At 44.6% G+C, this 21,029-nt stretch overlaps 1 protein-coding gene across 1 annotated transcript in view; it reads left to right on the top strand.

The window, feature by feature from the left end:
• LOC308353667 (contactin-associated protein-like 3) overlaps nt 1–21,029 on the top strand; it is a gene marked incomplete at its 3' end in the record, with an annotated part of 131,814 nt that overhangs the window by 28,791 nt on the left and 81,994 nt on the right. Inside the window, exons 2-5 of the mRNA XM_080820646.1 lie at nt 8,764–8,911; nt 16,234–16,437; nt 17,061–17,245; nt 18,326–18,469. Coding sequence (XP_080676772.1) covers nt 8,764–8,911; nt 16,234–16,437; nt 17,061–17,245; nt 18,326–18,469 — 681 coding nt within the window. The remainder of the gene's footprint in view (nt 1–8,763; nt 8,912–16,233; nt 16,438–17,060; nt 17,246–18,325; nt 18,470–21,029) is intronic.

Raw genomic sequence — 21,029 nt, 5'->3', positions numbered from 1 at the left:
TCTAAAACATACCCTGAGATTATAAATGAGATCATCAAGCATACTGGAATACAGAGGTAAACATTTTGAAATGGAAAAGATCTGGGTTGTACACAGAACATAATGCAGATTTCTTCCAATTCTGTGAAATTTTTTTGTAGGCAGAAATTTTACTGCTGAGACAAACTGTGGAGACCAATTATGTGAGTGTCACAAAATTTATCATTGAGCAAATGCAATGTGTAGGTAATGAGAGGCCTGCTTTCTTATCATGCCATGTGTTGATTAAAAATGAGTGGTAAGCAGTTTACTAGTGAACGTGACTTCACTTGATCTGGCTTAAGGGATTAAAGCAAACATGAGCTCCTGATCGGTCTTTCTGAAGATTGGGACCTGGGCAGATCTCTCCTCCCTGCTTCCCTTTTGGAGGCGAAGGGAGGTGGGATGTCTCCAGGTGTCAGGGACTGGTGTTTCGTGGATCCAGCTTGCTTCCAAGCTGGGGGGAGGCATGAGCAGTATTTGCCAATATTTCCTCTAGTGCCTGGGATGTCGGCTGGAGCTTCTCTAGAACATGGTTAGTGATGGGAAGGATTCTGTGGCAGAGGGATGGCCCCTGTTGTGCCTCAGGCGGGGACCTCATGTCTGTCCGTCTCTAATCACAGGGATCCCTACTAGAAAATCTGGAAAAAAAAAACAAAAAACAAAAGGTGGGAAGCAGTAAACGCAGAAGACAATTACAATAAACCATAAACAATGGCTAACTGGGAACAGGGAGAGGGCAGGAAGAGTGGCTTCTGCATGTTAAGCTTCTCTGCACTACTTGACTTTTCTAGCCAAAGCCATCTATGTTTCTCATTTATTTTCCATGTCAACTGCGGTTTTCTTGCTAGTGAGAACACAGACTATGTTTTGTTTTTTCTTGATATTTTTTTATTAAGAAACAGTGTAACATGAAGCATTTAAAAATAAATTCAAAAATAATTTGGATTCGTGCATTAATAAAAGCAAACAAAAGAGAACAACATAACAGACCAATATAATCAAATGTACAAATGTTTGCATAGCGGCTTGAATGAAGTAGTGTTTAGTTTTACGCCTTTTCCTACATGTTCTCAGAAGTCTTCAGGGAGATGAACTTCAAACTTTCCGTCTAGAACTGTGAGGTGTTTGAGTTTTTGCTCTATTTGCAACAAGTTCGCCTGCCTGTTTCCTGGATGTGGGAGGAGACGGGAGACTCCTGGATCAGAGATGGGGAGCGTGGGACTGACTTGGTTATTGGCAGGCAGCATCGCATCCTGGCCTTGGTTTCCCTTGACCCTACGTCACACGTGCGTCGTGTGAGTGTGCGTCTTGCCCAGGTGGATGTCTGCACACTCAGGGGCTTACGTTACAGGAGCTCCTGGAACCTGAGTCTTTTGTGCAGGAAGTATGCCTGCCCTTTGCCTGGAAGGAAACAAAAAATGATCTTACAGGGCTGCTTTCTATATAAATGTCCTTGCGAGACAGTTCAGAAGAAAAGACAGGGCTTCACTCTGTAAGGTGTGCAGAAATGGGAGAAACCCATGGAGAATTGTCTTCCCTCTGTTCTGGACCCCACAGCCTTTTATCGTCCCTGGAAAATGGTGAGTCGGCGTGGCAAAGGACTTACTTCATACTCATTTCAACTTACTTCTCAGATATGTATTTCTTTTATCCTATTCTAAGTATAATTCTTGTGTCAGAGTTAATTTTGAACTCATAGTGACCCTAATCATTTTGGTTTAACAGTATTGGTGACTCAAATTTAAAATGCTAAGAAAAAGAGCATTTTGGGGGGTGAAGGGTTTCTAAAATGACCAAAACATCTTTAGATAGACAATTAGTTGAAAAACAGCTATTTGATCTTGATACAATTTTTAACTTATTTGGCTAAATTCTATATAAATTAACACTTCCTTTGAATGCAAAGTTGTGACTACCACTCAGAAGTGACTCTGATTTTTTTATGTATGACAGCAGACTTTTGGGAGGGTGAGTATGTTTCCCTTATAAACAGTCTAGGATAAATCCAAATCTTTATTGGAGAAGAAAATTTTGAAAAACATTTCATTCAGAACTTTCATTTCAGAATTTCATTTCGGAAAACATTTTCATTCTACTACGGCAGGATTGTTTGCTTGTTCCCCTGTATTAACATGGGCCATTTGCCTCTTAAAAATATATATTTATTTACAGTTTATTTACTGAGTAACTTATTTAATAAACCCCAGGCGGGGCTTGAACTCAAGACCCTGAGATCAAGAGTCGCACGCTCCTCTGCCTGAGCTGGCCAGGCACCTGGCAGTTAGCTGGGAAGCTGCAGAGAAGGTTTCAGAAGTATTTTTTTAGTTGCTCAGTGGTACTCACTCTCCCTCAGAAATTATTTAAAAATGGGGAGTTTTTGTTCAAGACGTCTAATGCTGGTGTGAATTCCCCTCCCCCAATTTATTGTGCTGCAGTTGACGTGTGACATCTCCCTGGGTACTCACAGGGTCTTCCCTCCATGTGCACGTTCCCTGGGGTCTCTGTGCATCCAGATTTCCTCTTGTAATGATCCAGGCTCGTCAGATCAGGACTCACTCCAATGGCCTCATTTTACCTCGATCACCTCTTTATAGACCCTGTCTCCAGTCACATTCGGAACTATGGGGGGTTCAGGCTTCCACATATGAATTAGGGGTGGGGGACACAATTCAGCCCATCACAGCAAGTTATATGGGTTCCCTACTTTAAAGATTTTTTAAAAAATTTATTTATTTGACAGACAGAGAGCACAAGTAGGCAGAGAGGCAGGCAGAGAGAGAGAGGAGGAAACAGGCTCCCTGCAGAGCGGAGAGCCCAATATGGGGCTCAATCCTAGGACCCTGGGATCATGACCTGAGCCGAGGGCAGAGGCTTTAACCCACTGAGCCCCCCAGGCACCCTGGGTTCCCTACTTTATAAAGTATTTTAATGTTGAATTAAATACATATGGTATCTCAAGTCACGGGTACTTCTCAATGAGAAATCTAAATTTTGTACAAATAACCCATTTGATATATCATTATTTTGAACATAAGCAGGAGGCTAAGAGGATCGTGCTATTCTGCCAATAATCTGAGTTGTTAAAGAATGTCCCCAAACTGTGCCTGGAGTCAAGTTTATATTTAAGTCAAGTTATATATAATTCTTCTCATTCAATTAACTTATTTAATTCCTTCAAGTTACTGATAGGAGAGGCACACTATTAAACACTCATTTGAGGCATTTCTTATAACACTAACAATACCTCCTTTTTGTTCTTTGGTGTCACTCTTCAAATACTGAAAGCTAATTCAGTTTCCAGAAAAAAAGCTTGTGCCATGTGTCAAAGCACACAACTTTTTTGTGATGTTCTGGTATTGTTTTCAATAACTATACATTGCTTTTAAAGTATGATCTTTTTGTTATTGGAAATATTTTTTTCTGGCTTTTTCTCTACTTTAAACCTCTTTGCCAACACCAGTGGGCCTTTCAGATAGCTTATAAAATGTATTTCTCCTGATCACATAAGAAGTTAGGGACGGGAGGAGCGTTGAGAAACCCTACTGGTTTTTCTGCAGAGTCAGAAACATGTCTTATCTAGTCTGCTGGGTTCGTATTTCAAGCAGAAGGTAAAACTAAACAGTAAAGGCCTACAACTTCTCAATGTGTTTTAAAAATACTTCATTTCAATAATATTTTGGGAATGTTTACATTACCCTTCTTTTATACAGCTGAGATTACAAAAGCACATTAATGAAGAGCGGCATTTGGGACCCTGTTTCCTGCACCTGCTTTGGCCCCAGGATGTGGATGAGTCCAGGGCCAGGAGCTATGAGTTTCTGGGAGGTGTAGCTGTGCTCAGTCATGGGGCGGGTGCCCTCTTCAGGTAAGGGAAGGTGCTGGGACCCAGAGACGTGGTCCTCTTTTTTTGCTCAGTCACTGGTTTGACTCTGTGTCTTGCTTCCACTGAGTCCATGAAAGAAACTAGGAAATGCTTACTAAGTGCACATTTTTTCTGACACACTGAGATCGTCACATCAGAAGATGCTCATCGGGCACCTGTCTGGTTGTTTTAAGTGAGAAGGGAGATTATTCGTTCACTTTCTAGTTCACTGTTGAAGTCAACTCATCCACATGAGTTAAACTCTAGCGCTCACCTCGCACGAAGCGCCTGGCTGACTGACATCTAAGGGGTCAGGCCCTCCCTCTGGGTCATACTTCTGACATCCCAGTCTGGCTCACTCAGTAAAACGACAGGAGGAGGATTTCCTTGAGCTATCTATGTGTAAATGTTATGGTACTTTCTAGTTCACTCAAATATTAAAAATAATTCATAACAAGATCACTTACTTTAAAACAACTGAGTACAACTTTGATGTGGTCTAACTACGGGAAATAATTTTAGTACGTCCTTTCATGGTCCGTGAACCTCTGGAAATAATGGGGACAAAATATTATTTTTAATAGTAACAGTAATTATTATTATTCCCCCATTGCTCATGAAGAAGCTGAGATGTGGGGAGATTTAAGCATCTTGTCCAAGACCATCATGGCCCCGTAATTAAAATGGCCGGAATTAGAGCTTGGGGATTCTTGCACACTCTCTTGGTCCCAGCAACATCCTTCCTTCTACCTCAGAGGTCTTAAAATGAACAGCGGTGAGTGAATAATGAAGCTTGGATTTCCTAGGGGCCCGCAGTAGAGGCTTAATATTTATTTATTTTTAAAATCAGCAAGACCTGTTTCTATAGGCAACACCGATTGTGTTTGGAAAGAAGGCATTGGTATAAAAGCCGACCTTAGGACACAGACATTTAAAACCTGAAATGACAAATACATAATAGGCATCTCAAAGGTCATTTGTTGACTCCAATGCGGAATCGTGATGACTCAGTTTACAACCGAGACCGTGGCTCCGTGGGAGTCTCCCAATGATCCCTCCTCCGGATTTAGAGTCGACTAACGTGACTGCTAACTAAATCAGTGCAGAGTTGGCAGCTTTTCAGAAGTGTCACCGATTCCTAAAACAAATTATCTCGGAAACGTGTTTCTAGCACGTGAACGGAGCCCAAGCCGTGGACTCGGGTTACCTTCAACCTAACTATCGTGGAAGTGGAAGGTTTCATCAGACATCGTCGGCTCCTAATAGTGGACGAAGGATTCAATGTGATGCCTTTAAAGTAACCGGATGTTGAGTCCGTGTCCAGGTGATGTGTCCCTGGTGATCAGTCGTGGGGAGAGTCTTGTCGGTGTGTTTCTTAGTGCTAGCGAGCCAAGAGGGATGCCAGAAAGACAGGCCCATGGAACTCCTCCCACTAACTCACCAAAATTCTAAGAGAGGTTTTCTTGCTCTTACTTTACACACGAAAATGCTGGCTTCCCCGAGGTCACTCCTGTCACAAGAGATGGGGAAGATGGGTCTTTCATCTTCCCACTTACTAGAGCCCAGAGTGGGCCTTCGTTTCTGCAAGTCTGTGTGGCCTGTTCACCCAGATCTGTTCTGGAAACATGAAAGCAAAAGTACATATGGCAAGGAACAGATCACACCATCTCTTAAGAGATAAACACTAGCTTCACCAAAATATATGGGATCATTTCAGTAATGAGCCCTGAAAGTGACAGTGACATGCTAGTAGGGATCTGTCTTGTGCCAAAGTCATTTCATTTAACTTCTGTGTCTTAAAAGAAATGCGTGATTGATTTGTACCCAAAGGGACTGGTGATAGTTCTATGTAAGACAAAAATAATGTGATTCCTTAAAATTAGAACAAATTAACATGGTCACAGAGCTGTGCACACATACATATATATGTTCCAATATTTGAATGTAATTAAAATTGTGTGTGACAAATGTTTCATATACAGATTCCCAGAAGTTTTAAAGGGTGCCTTCTGATTCTCCTCTTTTCATAGACTATTAAGACATTATTGCCACTTGAAATATTCCTTAAATAGTATTCTGTCTAAATTCCATTAAAACACACTAGAAATTCCTTTTGCTATATGGCGTTGTTATCACACAGTCTGAATGACGGTGTCCAGAATTTACCTTCCATGGACAAAGTGCTTCAGAAGGAAGTAATGATATCCAAGGAAAATAAAACAATTTGTTCAAATTCCTTTTCTAGTTTTTGTTAGTTACCCTCAGATACCCTCAGATAAACATGGACTTCAGTTCTGAGGTTGAATTGTAATCTTGGCATCACAGTGAATGTGGGAGCCGATGGTGATCTGCACATCTTGGGTCTTGAACCCGAGACAGAGTGTAAGGAATGGGATGCAGAGTTGGACAGATGAGCAACCTCTGCCAGATGTGCCCACCATAACCAAAATGGCAGCCAAGGCCATGGCCACAGTGGCTGGTGCTCGTGGACCGCCTCCCTCCAGGCAGGTGTGGGAACATGATTGTCAGGCATTATCTCGTGTAATAACTCCTCAACCTTCAGAGTTTGCTGGACCAAGCTGGTTTTGTGGATGAAGGCAGTGGGTCTGGGAGCCTGTAATGACAGGAGCGTGTGCTGGACAGTGGTGTATCGCTACAAAGCAGCTCCTACCCACGCCAGCCTGCACTTCCTCCAGGAAGCTGGGGGCAGGGAGGGCACATTCCCGAATTCCCATTCGGAGCACGGAGGCAATGGAGAGAGTTTGCCTGCTCTTGGTGTAATGGTTGCCGACCCTTGAAGAACAGGGGATGTTGGACAAAGGTGTTGCTTCCACTGAGCAAGAGAGAGAGGCCGGAGGGCTTCCCAGATGATGTTTCATTCACTAGCCAAGAGAAAGCGTTATAGGGTCTGAGACTGGTCCTGATACCACATTTGAGTTTTCTGTATTCTTGGTTCCATCTGTTCCTATCTGCTTGTCATGGCTTACAAGCCCGAGTAGTGATAGGGCTTGGTTTGGTTGGGTTTGGGTGTTAAGCCAGGTCTAGGGTTTTACAAAGCAAAACAATGAGACGTGCATTCTTTTTGGCCCAACTACGAGATTTGCTCCCATGCAGCGTGAGTATGTCTGATCCTTTTAACGGTGGTGGGAGGTGGAGTGTGTCCTTCCGATGCAGGGGAGCATAAGAAAGGGTCAAGTCCTCTGTTCCTCATTTTGTTACTATTATATGAAGGATTATTACGAGAACATCTTTGGCCCTCTGGATGGTAAAACTTGGAGAGATCAAAGAACACAGAACTTTTGATGGGGGGTTCCAAAGCATGGATAGCATTGATTTACCAGTTGACATAGGTTTTTAGAAGAGATGCACCATAGCTGTTTGTTTTCAGAGCATAGACTGGTAAGGCCCTTGGATGGGGCAGCATTTTCCGCTAAGACGCTGTGTTACGATTGGAAAACCTTAGGCTGCTATGGCTTTGCTGTTGCATAGGTCCTCTGGGAAAACTGATGGACAGTCTGAGGAAGAGTCGATGGAGTCAGTTTTAAAAGGGGGTGTACAGTGTCGGGGCAGACATCGACACCAAAGAGCAAGAAGAACCCGTCGAAATCCTGGTGTGAAGGAGGGTAGAGGAGGTTCTGGGGCCCAGGTGGCAGGACAGAGGAGCCCAGCGTCTCAGGGGACTTCACAGTCGCAAATTGTCTACAAGAGAGCCGTGGTCCTGTGACTCACACTCCAGCTTCCGGAAGATCGCTGTGCGGGAGTTAATGCTAAGGAAGGCAGGACCGTAGGGGTGAGGGGAGCGGATTCGCCATGGGGGTAACTAAGTCCATGTCATCGGAAGCGCACCCACCTTTTTCTCCCCGGAGGCAAGCACGGAGCACTTCAGGAGCGTTCAAGAGAGGGTGCGGGTCAGGGCGGAGAGGCTGCGTGGGGACGCACTTCCTGGTGTTGGAGTCTGTGCTCTGTTCTCCCATTCCTCTCTCATGTATGTGAGAGAAACCTTTGAGAAACCTTTGAGAAACCGAGCAAATCATTAGTGACACAGCTGTCTGAAATAGATTAAATCATCTGTGGCATGATCGATGTGTGTATATGCAGAGCATCACCCGTTTTTGGGTTTCCCCATATGCTGATCTTCACATGAAATCAACGCGGTGAGAAACGAGTCGCACGTCCCCTGTAGCAACGTCCATTGTGCTCACGCTGGCCCCTTCTAGCCCGAGGCCAGGTGCCTGTGTCCAGGCAAGGGCACCCCTCTGTCTTGTGGGTCTCCCCAGTGCTCCCCAAATGTGGCTATCTTGGGGGCAATCTGACTGCACACTAAGAACACTGTGATTGAAATCCAAAGCCCAGAATCTAGTCTTGGCCCTGCTGGGTAGCCGCTGTCCTACCGCTGCAGACTCTTTCTACTTTCTTGGACTTCGGTTTTGCCTTTATAAACGAAGGGTTTGGAACTAGAACCCTGTGTAGGTCCCTCCCAGCGCTCACACCCGAGTCGAGGGTTCTCCCTGCGCGGATGGCCAGTTAACACCGTGCTCGATTGCCTTGGATGTGGGCTGCATGAGAGTATCTTTGCTGCTTAGGGATGAGGGAAACACTTCAGGGGAAGAGCAAGCCTTCAAGGGTGGCCGGTTTACAGCCAGCTTAATGGTGCCGCTGAAACATACATCACCCTGCAAATAAGGAAAGCTTAGAACAATGGTGACTAATCCAGGCCCTGAGGAAATGTGGTCACATCCCTCTTAAACATTAGCAGACTTTCTCTAAAGCAGGAGGCTTTTGCATAAGAACAGAGTGAAGCCTCTGCCCCTAACCCGCAGGAGAAGAGCCGGAGCTCCGAGTTCTGCAGACACACTGATCCTTTCTCCGTTCTCTCCCAGACTTTTCCAGGCAACACAAACGCGGACAGCGTGGTGCAGCACCGACTGCAGCCTCCCTTCGAAGCCAGGTTCCTGCGCTTCCTCCCCTTAGCCTGGAGCCCCAAGGGCAGGATCGGGATGAGGATAGAAGTGTACGGATGCGCGTACCGTAAGTGCTGTTTACCCCTCTCCCCGCCCCAAAATCAGTGACAGAGGGACAGGCTCTCATGGCCAGGCGGAAACCCGAGCTTGACTTGTTTCTAACTTTTTAGGTATCTCTGTGTGTCTTTGTGGAAAGCCTGGATATTGCTCTCTTTAGTTACTTTAGTTGGACAAAGATATGGGCCCGAACTGAGCCTCGGAATCCGAGATTCCCAGGAGAGAGCAGGGTACCTGTTTTAGAGTGGGTGCGTCATCCAAACAACGAGGTCCAAGTCAACCACAGCAATTCACTGTGACGGATGGTGCCGTTCTTGGGCACTGAGGTGACCCTGGTGTGGGGACGCAAGGGACAGCCGGTGATCTTGTTTTCCCCATAATCCAAAATGACTCTGGGCTTCTCCCATATTCACTGCTCAAATCCCCACTTTCCTCGACGTGAATCTTTGCTTGAACATCACTTATGTGTTGTGTCTTCCCTCTTTTCCCTACTGATGAGCAGAGGGACAAAGGTCACAGCCAATGTGAGCGTGAACACAAGCAAAAACGCATTCAGTGATGTCTGTGGGTAAATTGACTCTACCGTTGCCATTTTGATGATTTGGAATATGCTGGAATTTTTAAAATGAGTACAAAAAGAAAAAAAATATTAAAGAAAAATTTCTAGAAAACTGGAGAATAACCCAAAGAGTATGTTGGCTGGGAACATCATGGGAGGTTGGGTTTTTGGTCACACTTCATTTCATACCTTATCAGAGCATTAGCTTTGCAGAAAAGTGTCAGCGAGATCTGTCACAGGCGGAATGTTTAATATGTCAGATCCTACCTAGCAGACATTTTCTCATTCAACAACCACACCGGCCAGACGGATCTGGTATGGCCTCGAGGGAGAAGAACTTGACCATGGAGACAGGGAGATGTTTGCAGAGCTATTCCATACTGGACCTGGGATTTAAAAACTCTGTCTTCCCCCCAACTTTGGTTCTCATAACTACTATGTTATGCAGGCTTTCGTTTCTTTGTTCCCTCACGTGCCATGTCAGAATTTATCAGACACTTGCTATTTGCAAAGAACTGTGTTAGGGACTGGATGTAGGGGACCCTTCTAAAATGATTGGTTTTCTTCGTCAGGATTTTATGAGAAGTCATAAAATTGTACAAAACAAATGTGAAATATTGGAACACGGTCCTGGGGCCTAGGGAGGAGGGTGGTTAGTCAGTTTTCTGAGTAAAGGGCTTGCGGGGTGAGCTGGGGTAGGGAGGGGCTTCTGGAGGGAGGAAGGCAGGAGCACACAGTGGCTGTGGGACTCTGGGCTGCTGTGGTCTCGGGGCCCGGGAGGGTGTGGGCGCTGTGGGGCACAGGGAGCTGCTGCAAAGCAAGGATACCATCGCCCCTTTGCTGGTCCCACAGGCAGGGAGACCTTCTGGAGGTGGGGCTCACCATCCCTGCAGTGACCCCATCCTAGATTCAAGCGTCCCCTTCGGCCTCAGCTCCACCATCTTCCTGAGCTCAGACGGGCTCTGCTTTCACTCCGTTTCCAAACCCTGTCTCTGTGTTGGCCTTTCCACGCAACATTCAGCGGAGATGGTTTCGCGATGCTGCCCGCCCTTTCCCCCCTCTTTCCACGGGCCATCGCCTTCCCTCCTTTTGTGTCTGAGATCCGTGAACGTGCTCACTGCTGCAAGCGGCTGGGACACCCGATACTCCGTTTTCTCTTTGATCCCATAAAATCAGCTTCTCCTTCCTCCCTTTACTCTGGAAACGGCTTCGGGTTTACTGACTTCAAAGCAGAACAGGGTCTTTGATGGTGACTTGCCGTTAGCCGGATGTTCTTCGTGAGGCGGTACCACCTCCTTGGGGGAGAGGTCAGTCCCAGGGAGATCAAAACTGCGGGCCTGGTCCCGGGAAGGACCTGCGTGCACCCTAAAGTCAGCAAACATGAGCTGTGCGCCACGGGGTCTCCTAGCCTAAAACTGGACCGATAACAGTCATAGTGACTCGCAAAACTACGCGGCGTCCGTGGCTTACTTGTGGAGCTTCTGTCTTGTCTTCATTCTTACTATTAATGAGAGCAGTTGTTCAAGCATAGAGCTTTGCACTTTTGTTTTTGACAGTAATTGTATATGGTATGATTTATAACCCAAAGTGCTAATTACTGCCCCCCCCATTTCTACTTTCACTGCTCTGTTGATATTGAGAAAATGTCCAGATTGCTTATCTTGGCATATAATGTCTCTTAGATGCAACTTCTCTCTTTGGTTTCACTTCTTTAAACTCCAATTACAATGATATTTGCTGTTCCTATAAACACCAGGCATTCTTCGTGGCTTCCTGGGGTGGCACACACACGTTCTCTACCTGGAAATCCCTCCCTTTCCCCCACTTCTAGAGTGCATGTGGAGTGTGTGTGAGGTCTTAGAGTCCCATGCCCACCAGCAGCCCCGCGGAAGGGGGGTGTCCAGGGCCATATTCCCCACGGACTTGTTCTAGGCTTTGTATCCCACTCTAAAAGGGTTTCCGTTCAGGTGTCCTCTGCTTTCTTAAATTTTCAGTAACATTTACACACTCTGATCAGTTTCACGTTGACATCCTTGACGTAGGTCTCTGTAAGCCACAGACACCGACACTGGCCCCGGGTCCTCCTTCATTTCTTTCTCGACTGTTATTCTTCCCTGGGGCGTCTTCTGCTCCTTCTTTTCCACTTTGACTCCTGGGTTCATGGTCTGTGTCTTCTCAGGCATTCCCTTGAGCTTGTACTAGTCCCATCCTGTGGTGGTGTAATGTCGTCTTGTGTTCATTAGCGTGTTGTTTGTCTGAATAAGGGAAGAGAGAGAGAAGGAGGGGAAGACAGAAGGGGAGAAGAGGGAGGGAAGGAGTGCATGAGTCCTTGGGAATACGGACTATGTAGGCACAGAATGGCCAGCACCATGGGGACCTACCAGTCGTCCCCGTGACACTGGTCCTGTGTCAAGTCAGGCATGAAAATAAAATTGGGAGTAAAACATGTAATTGGCCATTTTAAAACATTGTGTTTATCTGGGGCATCTGGGGGGCTTAGCCAGTTAAGCATCCGACTCTTGATCTCAGCTCAGTTCTCCATCTCAGGGTCATGAGTTCAAGTTTCACGTTGGGCTCTATGTGGGCATGGAGCCTAGTTAAAAAAAATTAAAATATTGTATTTATTTAAAAAATGTATTGACTGTTACAGCAAAAATTTATAGGTTTTGTTTAGCAACCTCAAAACACCCTTGATATTTATATATTTCTATAAATATGAATATATATGTAATATAAATACATATGTAATATAAATATCATAAAAATTTAAATGTCCATAATCAGTACAAATAACCAACTCTAACATACTTTTATTTGAATAAGAACTCCAAAATAATGCATTAAATTATCCTTTAGCATCACACTTAAATTTTACAAGAAGGCTTGTGAAAAATGTGTTCGTATGTAATTCAACTAATTAAATTTTTGGGGTACTTGAGATGGAGGTCACTTATTATGAATCAGAATGGGAACCAATAGTTTTGTTCTGCAAGAGTGCAGAACCTACATTCCAAAATGGAAAATGTGATATGTTACTTCATTGAAAATACAAAGTGTTTTTCCAATTTATATGATTTCAATTTGTAATTATTAGTTTTCTTAACTGGGGCTATATTTTGATGCTATCACCAACATGGGCATGAAGGTGAGGGAACCTCTACTTCTACAGACAGGCTGTCCCCCATCTGCACTTGGAGAGCTAGCCACTGCAAACTCACTGAGCTAAGTCTTTGTCCCACAATACGATGTTTTGGTTTAATTTTTTTTTAAAGATTTTTTATTTATTTATTTGTCAGAGAGAGAGAGAGAGCGAGCGAGCACAGGCAGACAGAGTGGCAGAGGGAGAAGCAGGCTCCCTGCGGAGCAAGGAGCCCGATGTGGGACTCGATCCCAGGACGCTGGGATCATGACCTGAGCCGAAGGCAGCTGCTTAACCGACTGAGCCACCCAGGTGTCCCGTGTTTTGGTTTAATTTTTGAAAAAATCTATTGCCTTTAAAAATGGTGTATGAGTCACACACGTTTAAAAATGTCATTTTATGTTTAGTGACGTGTCCGTTTGTTTTCAGATATTCAAACTCATTCATGAAATTTTGTAAGTGAACAACATTCTGTAGAATTGATTCTCTTTGACGAGGCCTGAAACTGAGTTTCCAGTGTACACGTTCCCATTGTGAGTCGTCCTTGTGACAGGGCGCACTCTTACTTATCACGTGGGCTTCACGTTTATCATGAAGGGCTTCTTGGTCAACAGTATAGCCCATTGTTTGAACCATGTTGGCTGCTTTTGGGTGTCTATCTGTAAATTGTGTGTGACACATGCCATATGATTGATAAGGTCTCACCTTCTTTCTTTCCAGACACTTCCCCAGAGAAGACCCCCTCCTTGATCCACTTCCTCCTTCCTGACTGTGAGCTTCCTTGTCTCTAGTTTCCTAAGCAGCCCGCAGGAAGACTAGGCTATTCCTGGTGAAATGTGTTCTTTTCATGATAGCTGAAGTGAGAAGGTGAGGGGAGCACTGTCAGCTCTGGGGAGGCCAAGCCATGTCTGTGCTCTTGGGTTTCCTCCCAGCATCCCAACACCTAGTGGGTGCTACACCCATGTTAAATGAAAATAGAGTGTACTTGGGGGAACCAATGGAAATTAAGTCAGGGCAGTGTGGAGGTAGGGGAGGAAGGGAATGTGGAGGAAAATGGTCTTTTAATAACAAACCTGTATTTTCCAAAGCCACATCCCTGCCAAGGCAGGTTCTGAAGCTACGGAGGATGGTCTGTATTGTTATTCCACAGGAACCATAATATTTACCTATTTTTTGACCTCATAAATATAGATTCATGAAAAACCACAAACAAGGTATATTGAATTATGCAACAGGCAGATCAACAAAAATAATTAAATTTGTGATTTCCCATCTAAAATAGGGTTTTTAATATTTAAATAGAAGAAGGATCGCCACATGTCTTGCGGCTGGTTCTTATCACGGCCACCTGTAAGCAGTCAGGAATCTGGCTCAGAAAGGATCACTGGCTAATGGCGCCGAGTGCAGGATGACAGGCATCTGTAAAGGGCCAGACAGCACACATTTTAGGTCTGTGGGTATCTGTGTTCTCCACCACAATTCTTGTTTTTTCTTTTTTCTTTTTTTTCTTTTTAACAAACCTTTAAAAATTAGCTCATGGAGCCATACAGGCTGCAGAGTGATGTGGGTCATTTCAGATGGAGAGAAACAGCCTCACATTCCAGACTTCTGAAAGCAATTCCTCATTTTTATCTGTGCTGTTTTAACTCCTCTCCACTGAGCTTATGTTTGTTACCATTTAAGATTTTGGTGAAACCACCAGGACTACTACAAGATATGTTGTTTGAAGTGGTTTTGTTTTACTCCATTGATGACATCTCTAGATTATAACTCAGTCCCCTTCTAGGCTTAGAGAACCTGTCAAAACACACGTTAAATGTGCCTCATAAGATAGAATGTGATGATTAGCTTGTACGAGTGTTAGGGATCTCACTGGAGAGGAAACGAAAACATTACAACAAAAGGATTTTCAGCCCATTCTTCTGTGTTTCTATAAATCCAATAAATTTTTCACTATTTTGCCTGAGGGGAATGTTCCAGGAAATATAATCTAGGTTCTTTAGAGCAGTGGTTCTCATATGTAGTCACCAGACCAGCAGCATCGACATCGTCTACATCGCTAGGGGACGTGTTAGAAAAGCAGACTCTCAGGTCCTACCCCAGGCCAGCAGAGTCGCAGTTCTGGGATGGGGCCGGATTCTGTGCTTACCCAACACTCCAGGACGTCCTCATCCCTAGAAGACCAAATGTTACTCTTACAAAGCTATAGCGACAACAGGGAAGCTGGGGACAAACCCAATGTGATCAAAAGAAGCCTGATAAAATCATTTGTGGACCAAACATTTCTTCTTTGCTAACTGCAGAAGGGACATCATTCGAATTTGACAAAGAGATATGTTTTTATCAGACATTCATTTAACCATGCAATGGAGAATAATTGCTTGTTTCCATGATTTTTAGACACACTGCTGTGTTTATATATTTTCCATCATGTACGGGAACTAGAATCAAACTCCTGAATTTTCAGAAGGTGGCTGCATGAAATAAAGGATTCCTTAGAGTTGTGAACGTAAAGGGTTTACTGTAAATATTTTGGTTCGTCTGAATGAAATGCGGGTCCTCGTGTACATTGGCCCCAGGCTTTTGTGAAGTTAAGTAAACCCGATGTCGTATCATCGGCTCCAGAGACATCAGCCTCCTGCTTCTTTGGCTTCCTCTTATACTTCATTTATTGCACACACACATTTGAAAAAACCTCTTTTTCAAAAATTTGAGTGCAGCGTACACACAATGTTACATCAGCGTCAGGTGTGCAACATGGTGATTTGACGATTTTAGGGATTGTACGATGTTCACGGCACGCATAGCTGCCGCGCATCCCCGTACAACTCGATTAGAGTATCGTTGACTAATTTCCTGGCCGTACCTCTCACACCCTGACTTATTCGCTCACTCCATGACCGGAGCCCGAACCTGCCGTTCCGCGTCTCCCGCTTTACCCATCCCCGACCCCATCCCTTTGATAGTTTGTTCTCTGCATTTATAGGTCTGGTTCTGCTTTCTGTTTGTTTATTCATTCCTTTTGTTTTTAGATTCCATGTATGAGTAAAATCGTACGGTCTTTGACTTTTTACGTCTTGTCTTTTCACTTGTGAAATATGAGAAATACGAGCGATGCTTCTGGGTAGTATGAATCCCCTTGTGCTCTCCTGCTCTGTCTTTGCTTGCTTTGGCCAGTGTTCTTTTTACATGAATGATAAAATATAACTTTTTCAATAAAGAGAAAGCAAGTGACCTTGATAGTGGGAAAAATAAGACTATCAGAGAGCTGAGGGACAATGGCAGCTTCATAGCCGCGATGTGCCACCGTGGGGAGTGACTTCAACTCTTTTACCGATCTTCGTTGTTTACGGGATGAGAAGTGGCCAGTCCAAAGGCAGAAGCAATTGGGCTTAGTCAACAGAAGTATTTCTAGGTGATACATGTTAGGGAAAATGTCAGAAAAGGCAAAGAGTGGAGGTTAGGGATCTCAACTACAGGTGTCAGGGAGGATGGGCAGCACTGTTTTTTCCCCCCTGGACTAAACAGACCAGAGATATATTATGTGTGTGTATGTTTGTGTCAACTTGCTCATTTCAGTGCATGAGTAAAGATGTATTATACTTAGATTATTTTCTAATGTCTCCTTCTGTAGGATCTGAGATGGTTAACTTTGATGGGAAAAGCTCCTTGCTATACACGTTTAATCAGAAATCCATGAGTCCAGCAAAAGATGTTATTTCTTTGAAATTTAAAACCAGGCAGACTGACGGGATTCTACTCCACAGAGAAGGACAAAACGGCAAACACGTCACGCTGCAGTTAGTTAGAGGAAAGCTCATCTTATCGCTTAATTCAGGTAAAAATTCCAGTGGGTGTTTTCAAAAATATGCTTCTTTAGATGGAAGTATCTTTTTATGCTTCGTTTTTCACAGTGAAGTAGCTAATTTATCCTGAAACCAGAACACTTTTGAAAAAGAAAGAAGACCCTAGAAATAATTACTCTGGAGCAAGAGGCATGAGACAGAATGGTCTGGGCAAATGGAAGCACGGTCGCTCCGCAGTTGAGGTGTACTATGGGGAACACGCATGTATCCCGGATGTACTTCACTGTAACAAGTTTTATAGCTCGATTAGTGTGTAAGACCATTTGCACAGGTTCAGTAAACAACCTGGTAATATTGTAAAGACGAGGGGTGGATCCCCGAAACCATGAGGCGGTGCTCTTCGTGAGGTTCTCGGAAGAAGATACTTCCAAGAAAAATGAAAATGCAATAATTAATAATAATAAACACAAGAAAGGTAGAAGAAATCATTCCCAGGTGAGAGAAGGTTATACATGAGGCTGAGGTAAAGGCAGTTGACCAGCTCTCCGGATAGAAGTGTGCAAGGAAAGTGATTGGGGGAAGAGTTGACCTCCCACATGGCAGTCATGGTACCGGGTTGGATGGGGCGGTTCATTTGCTTCGCCTGTCCTTATAGGCCGTGCTAACCTGCCCTCCCCTGATGCCCGTGTGACCCTCACCCTGGGCAGCCTGCTGGATGACGAGCACTGGCATTCTGTCCTCATCGAGCTTGGGAACACGCATGTCCATTTTACCGTGGACAGGCACAGTCAACATTTCCAGGCCGAGGGCGAGTCCGACTACTTGGATCTTGATTATAAGGTGTGAACATTTCTTTTCAAGTATTACAGATTTTATTATTTAAACACAACATAACCTTTTAAGAAAATACCGCTACATAGAGAAATACCCATTGCTGGTAATTTGGAATCCTGGCGAAATGTTTCCCACGGGTGACGTCAGCCCAGCAGGAGACCCACATGCGCTGTTGAGATGTTGTATCACTCATAGGTGTGAGATCTCCCCTTAGAGGAAGTAGTTGTTGAATTCGGAAAGTGTGTAGATGAAGAGCTATCAGTAGGACAGGCGGCACAGTAAAATACATGTGCCCGGACGGCTTTCTATGTTACCTCTGGTGCTGACCATGATCCGTTCCCTTGGAGATCTCTGTGTTTTAGGGCGATCGTGAACAGAATTAGCAATCTAGGGTGCTTGGAGAAGTCATCACCATACGTTCCAACCTGCTTTTTCGAGGAACGAGAGAGCCAAAGTCAGGCGATTCAAAATACCCTTTCTCGGGACATTTAAAGGCTTAACGCATCCCCGGCGTGTTGCCCGCATGTATCTAACCAGCACTGGAGAACACCTTTTATTCTGCCAGTTCTGCGCAGCACATCTATCAGAGCAAAGGGGATGATTTCAACATTCATTTAGTGTAAGTGGCCTCAGCTGAGGAGGCCAGCTGCAGAGCCTGGTCCTGAATGAGATTATCGATGCCTTCATTATTCTAACCCATCAGCAGTGTCCTGGCAAAGACCCGGACCCTGAAGCTGGGTTCTAGGAAGGTTTGTAAAGTAGAGTGTCATCATGGTCAGCCGCCTTGTCACCCAGATCAAGAGTGACCGTGGAAATGAACGTACAACATTCCCCATCAGCTGAAGTGACATAGCCCTTTGAGTAGCAAATTTCGAGAAGGGGTATTTAACCTACTTATATAAATGTAATAAAGAAAGAACCAGTACATTTATGTCTAAAAATTCACTTGAAATTAACATGATAATGTTAAAATAATGCCTGATAGATTGGAGGCAATTATCCTATACCTGCTGAGCATACGTGTTTTAGGCAGACAATCAGAAAATCATTAAACAGTATTATTTATGTCATTTTTTTCTTTCTAAGATCAGCTTTGGGGGGATTCCTGGACATGGAAAATCAGTGGCATTCCCGCAAAAAGACTTTCATGGCTGCTTCGAAAATCTCTACTATAATGGAGTGGATATCATTGATTTGTCCAAGAAACACACACCACAGATCCGCGTCATGGTAAGAAAGCTACACGTGAGGTCAAAGCAGCAGGGAACTGCAGCTTGTCTGATGGACCCAGTCCAGAGTGTGCCTCTCCTGAAGGCAGGGAAAGTGCCAATCACATGTACCTTTTAGTTCGTATTTGACTTAATTCACTAAATAATTAACTTGATTTTTTAATTTAACTTTTTAAATTTTTAGGTCTAGTCACTAACATACAGTGTAGTGTTAGCTTCAGGTGTACAGTTTAGGGAATCAGCACTTCCTGCATCACCTGGTGCTCCTCACACGTGCCCTCCTTCATCCCCATCACTGGCTTCTTAATTTTTACAGGTGTGTGGAAACAGACGCACGCTTTCGCAAATGCGTCATGGCGCATCTGAATAAAGACTTTTCAGGGCAGGGCCTCTGTTGGGATTGATTTCCTCTTGCTTCTTTCTCCTGTTACTGAACTCCTAGCTCAGCTGCCTGTCACTCGCTTGAAAGGCCAGTACTCGAGAGATGAATTTGGATTGGAAGGGAATTTGAGCTTAATTTAATTTGAGGCCCGGAACCTGGGGAGAAGGTGGACTCTTGTGCAAAAGCCAGCTGCTGGGTTTCTGCCCGGCCCAGGGATTTGCAGGGGGGTTAGGAGTGGGTCGGTGAAGGGAGGGGCTGGTCTGCTGCATCTGTCCATCCCGGGCAGACTCCATGGTGCCGGCCACAAACCCTACCTCCATGCTCAGGGGCTGTGCCCCGGGGGTCTGGTGCCTGTTTGCTGATGTGCAGGAACACCCTATTGTTCTGCAAAGGGAGGCCGAGGCCCACAGATACACAAAGGGAGGTTAGTAAAATCAGTCCTGGGAACTAAGGAAGAAAAAGGTTTGCCAGAAAACTTGCTTGACTCTTCGGAAGGCAGATGTGGCTTCGAACAGGCAACTGGGAACATTTGGGACCTTGTCTCTCCAAGGCCAGGGGTCTGTCTGCTGTGGATCTGGGGACTTAGGTCAGCGAATAAGGAGCATGTTATCTCAAGGCAGGCGGACCCCTCAGACGGGTTGGACTGTTGTCAGGCTTTCGTCTCTCCACGCGGCTGCAGGCTGTCCCCCCGGCCGGCGTGTTACGGAGCTGGCATCTGTCCCCCGGGGCCGGCGTGTTACGGAGCTAGCGTCTGTCCTTCCACGTTTGGTTCCTTAGACCCGAATCCTCTACAAGCAGTGCACCCAGCTTTGTGAATATCGATGCCTCCATATCGAGTGTTGTTTACAGAAATGGCGTTGTTTTATGTGAGTTTTTCTCCATTTCCATTTTCCAACTCAGTGAAACCTATGGGAATGCTTTTTTTTTTAAAAGGTTTATTTATTTTAGAGAGAGAGCATGAGGGAGAGAAAGAGAATTTCTCAAGCAGACCCCCCACTGAGCTCGGAGCCCCACATGGGACTGGATCCCGGGACCCTGAGACCATGACCTGAGCCGAAATCAAGAGTCGGTCACTCAGCTAACTGAGCCACCCAGGTGCCCCAATTTATAAGAGAGTTTTAGGTTTCATAGATCACCCTATGTCATTCATGATCCAAATGTTTTCTCAGATTAACCAATTTTCTATGAAATATAAAATCATGTTATAATATAATTATGTATCATATATCATATCTTTTATATTAAATGTTATGGGCCATGTTGAGCATATAAATGCCTTTATTGGTACGTAGCCAATGTCTTAATGTATTTTTTTTAATAGCTTTGTAGTATTTGCTCTTGCTTTGAAATACTTCTGAAACTCTAGACTCTAGATACAGTCTCAAGGATTTTCCTGTAAAAAGTTTAAAGGTGGTTTCATTTATTTATTTACTTTAAAACTGAAAAAAAAAAATTAAGTCTTCGACTGTCTGGGCTTTACTCCTTGTGTGGATCAGTAGTTATTTTAGGTCTCATGGGTACCCATTCGTGCCTGAGCTGTTTAGTGACCAGACCCAACCTCCACACACAGGCTTGAATCTTACCTCTCACCACATACTGGCTGTACCTGTGGTCTCAGATCTTTCTGTGGGTCAGTCACTGGGCCCCGCTGCTGTGTTTACCCCATACCAATGCCATATTGACTTGATTATAGTGCTTTTATGGTATATATTTTGGAGAGGAAGGATAATGTTTGGGTACATATTCCTCTGGAATTTATGAAAATCAATCTAATTTTTTAAAAAAAATTTATTTATTTACTTGAGAGAGAGAGGAGGCACATGCAGGGGCAGAGACAGAGGGAGAGGGAGAAGCAGGCTCCCTCTGAGTCCTTGATCCCAGGACCCCGAGATCATGACCTGAGGTGAAGGCAGAGGCTTAACCCACTGAGCCCCCCAGGCACCCCACTTAATTGGAGTTCTTTTAAGAACTTAAGTTCCTTCCTCCCAAACACTATGATTAAAGGTAAGTTTGCTCCTGGAGCAGCAGACACAATCTAAAGCTCAAAGATGTGTTTTTTAGTAAAATAGAATGAAGTAAAGGCAACAGGCAGCCGGCAGGTCAGAAGTCAGGCTGGGGAGAGCGTGCTGGTTGACAAGGCCCATGGGAACCTCTAAGAGGTGGGCAGCCCACTCAGGCC

Source organism: Martes martes (assembly GCF_963455335.1).
Source record: "Martes martes genome assembly, chromosome: 12".
NCBI classification, from domain to species: domain Eukaryota; kingdom Metazoa; phylum Chordata; class Mammalia; order Carnivora; family Mustelidae; genus Martes; species Martes martes.
Note: the sequence above shows the minus strand (reverse complement) of the source record. Positions and strands in the feature narration are given on the sequence as shown.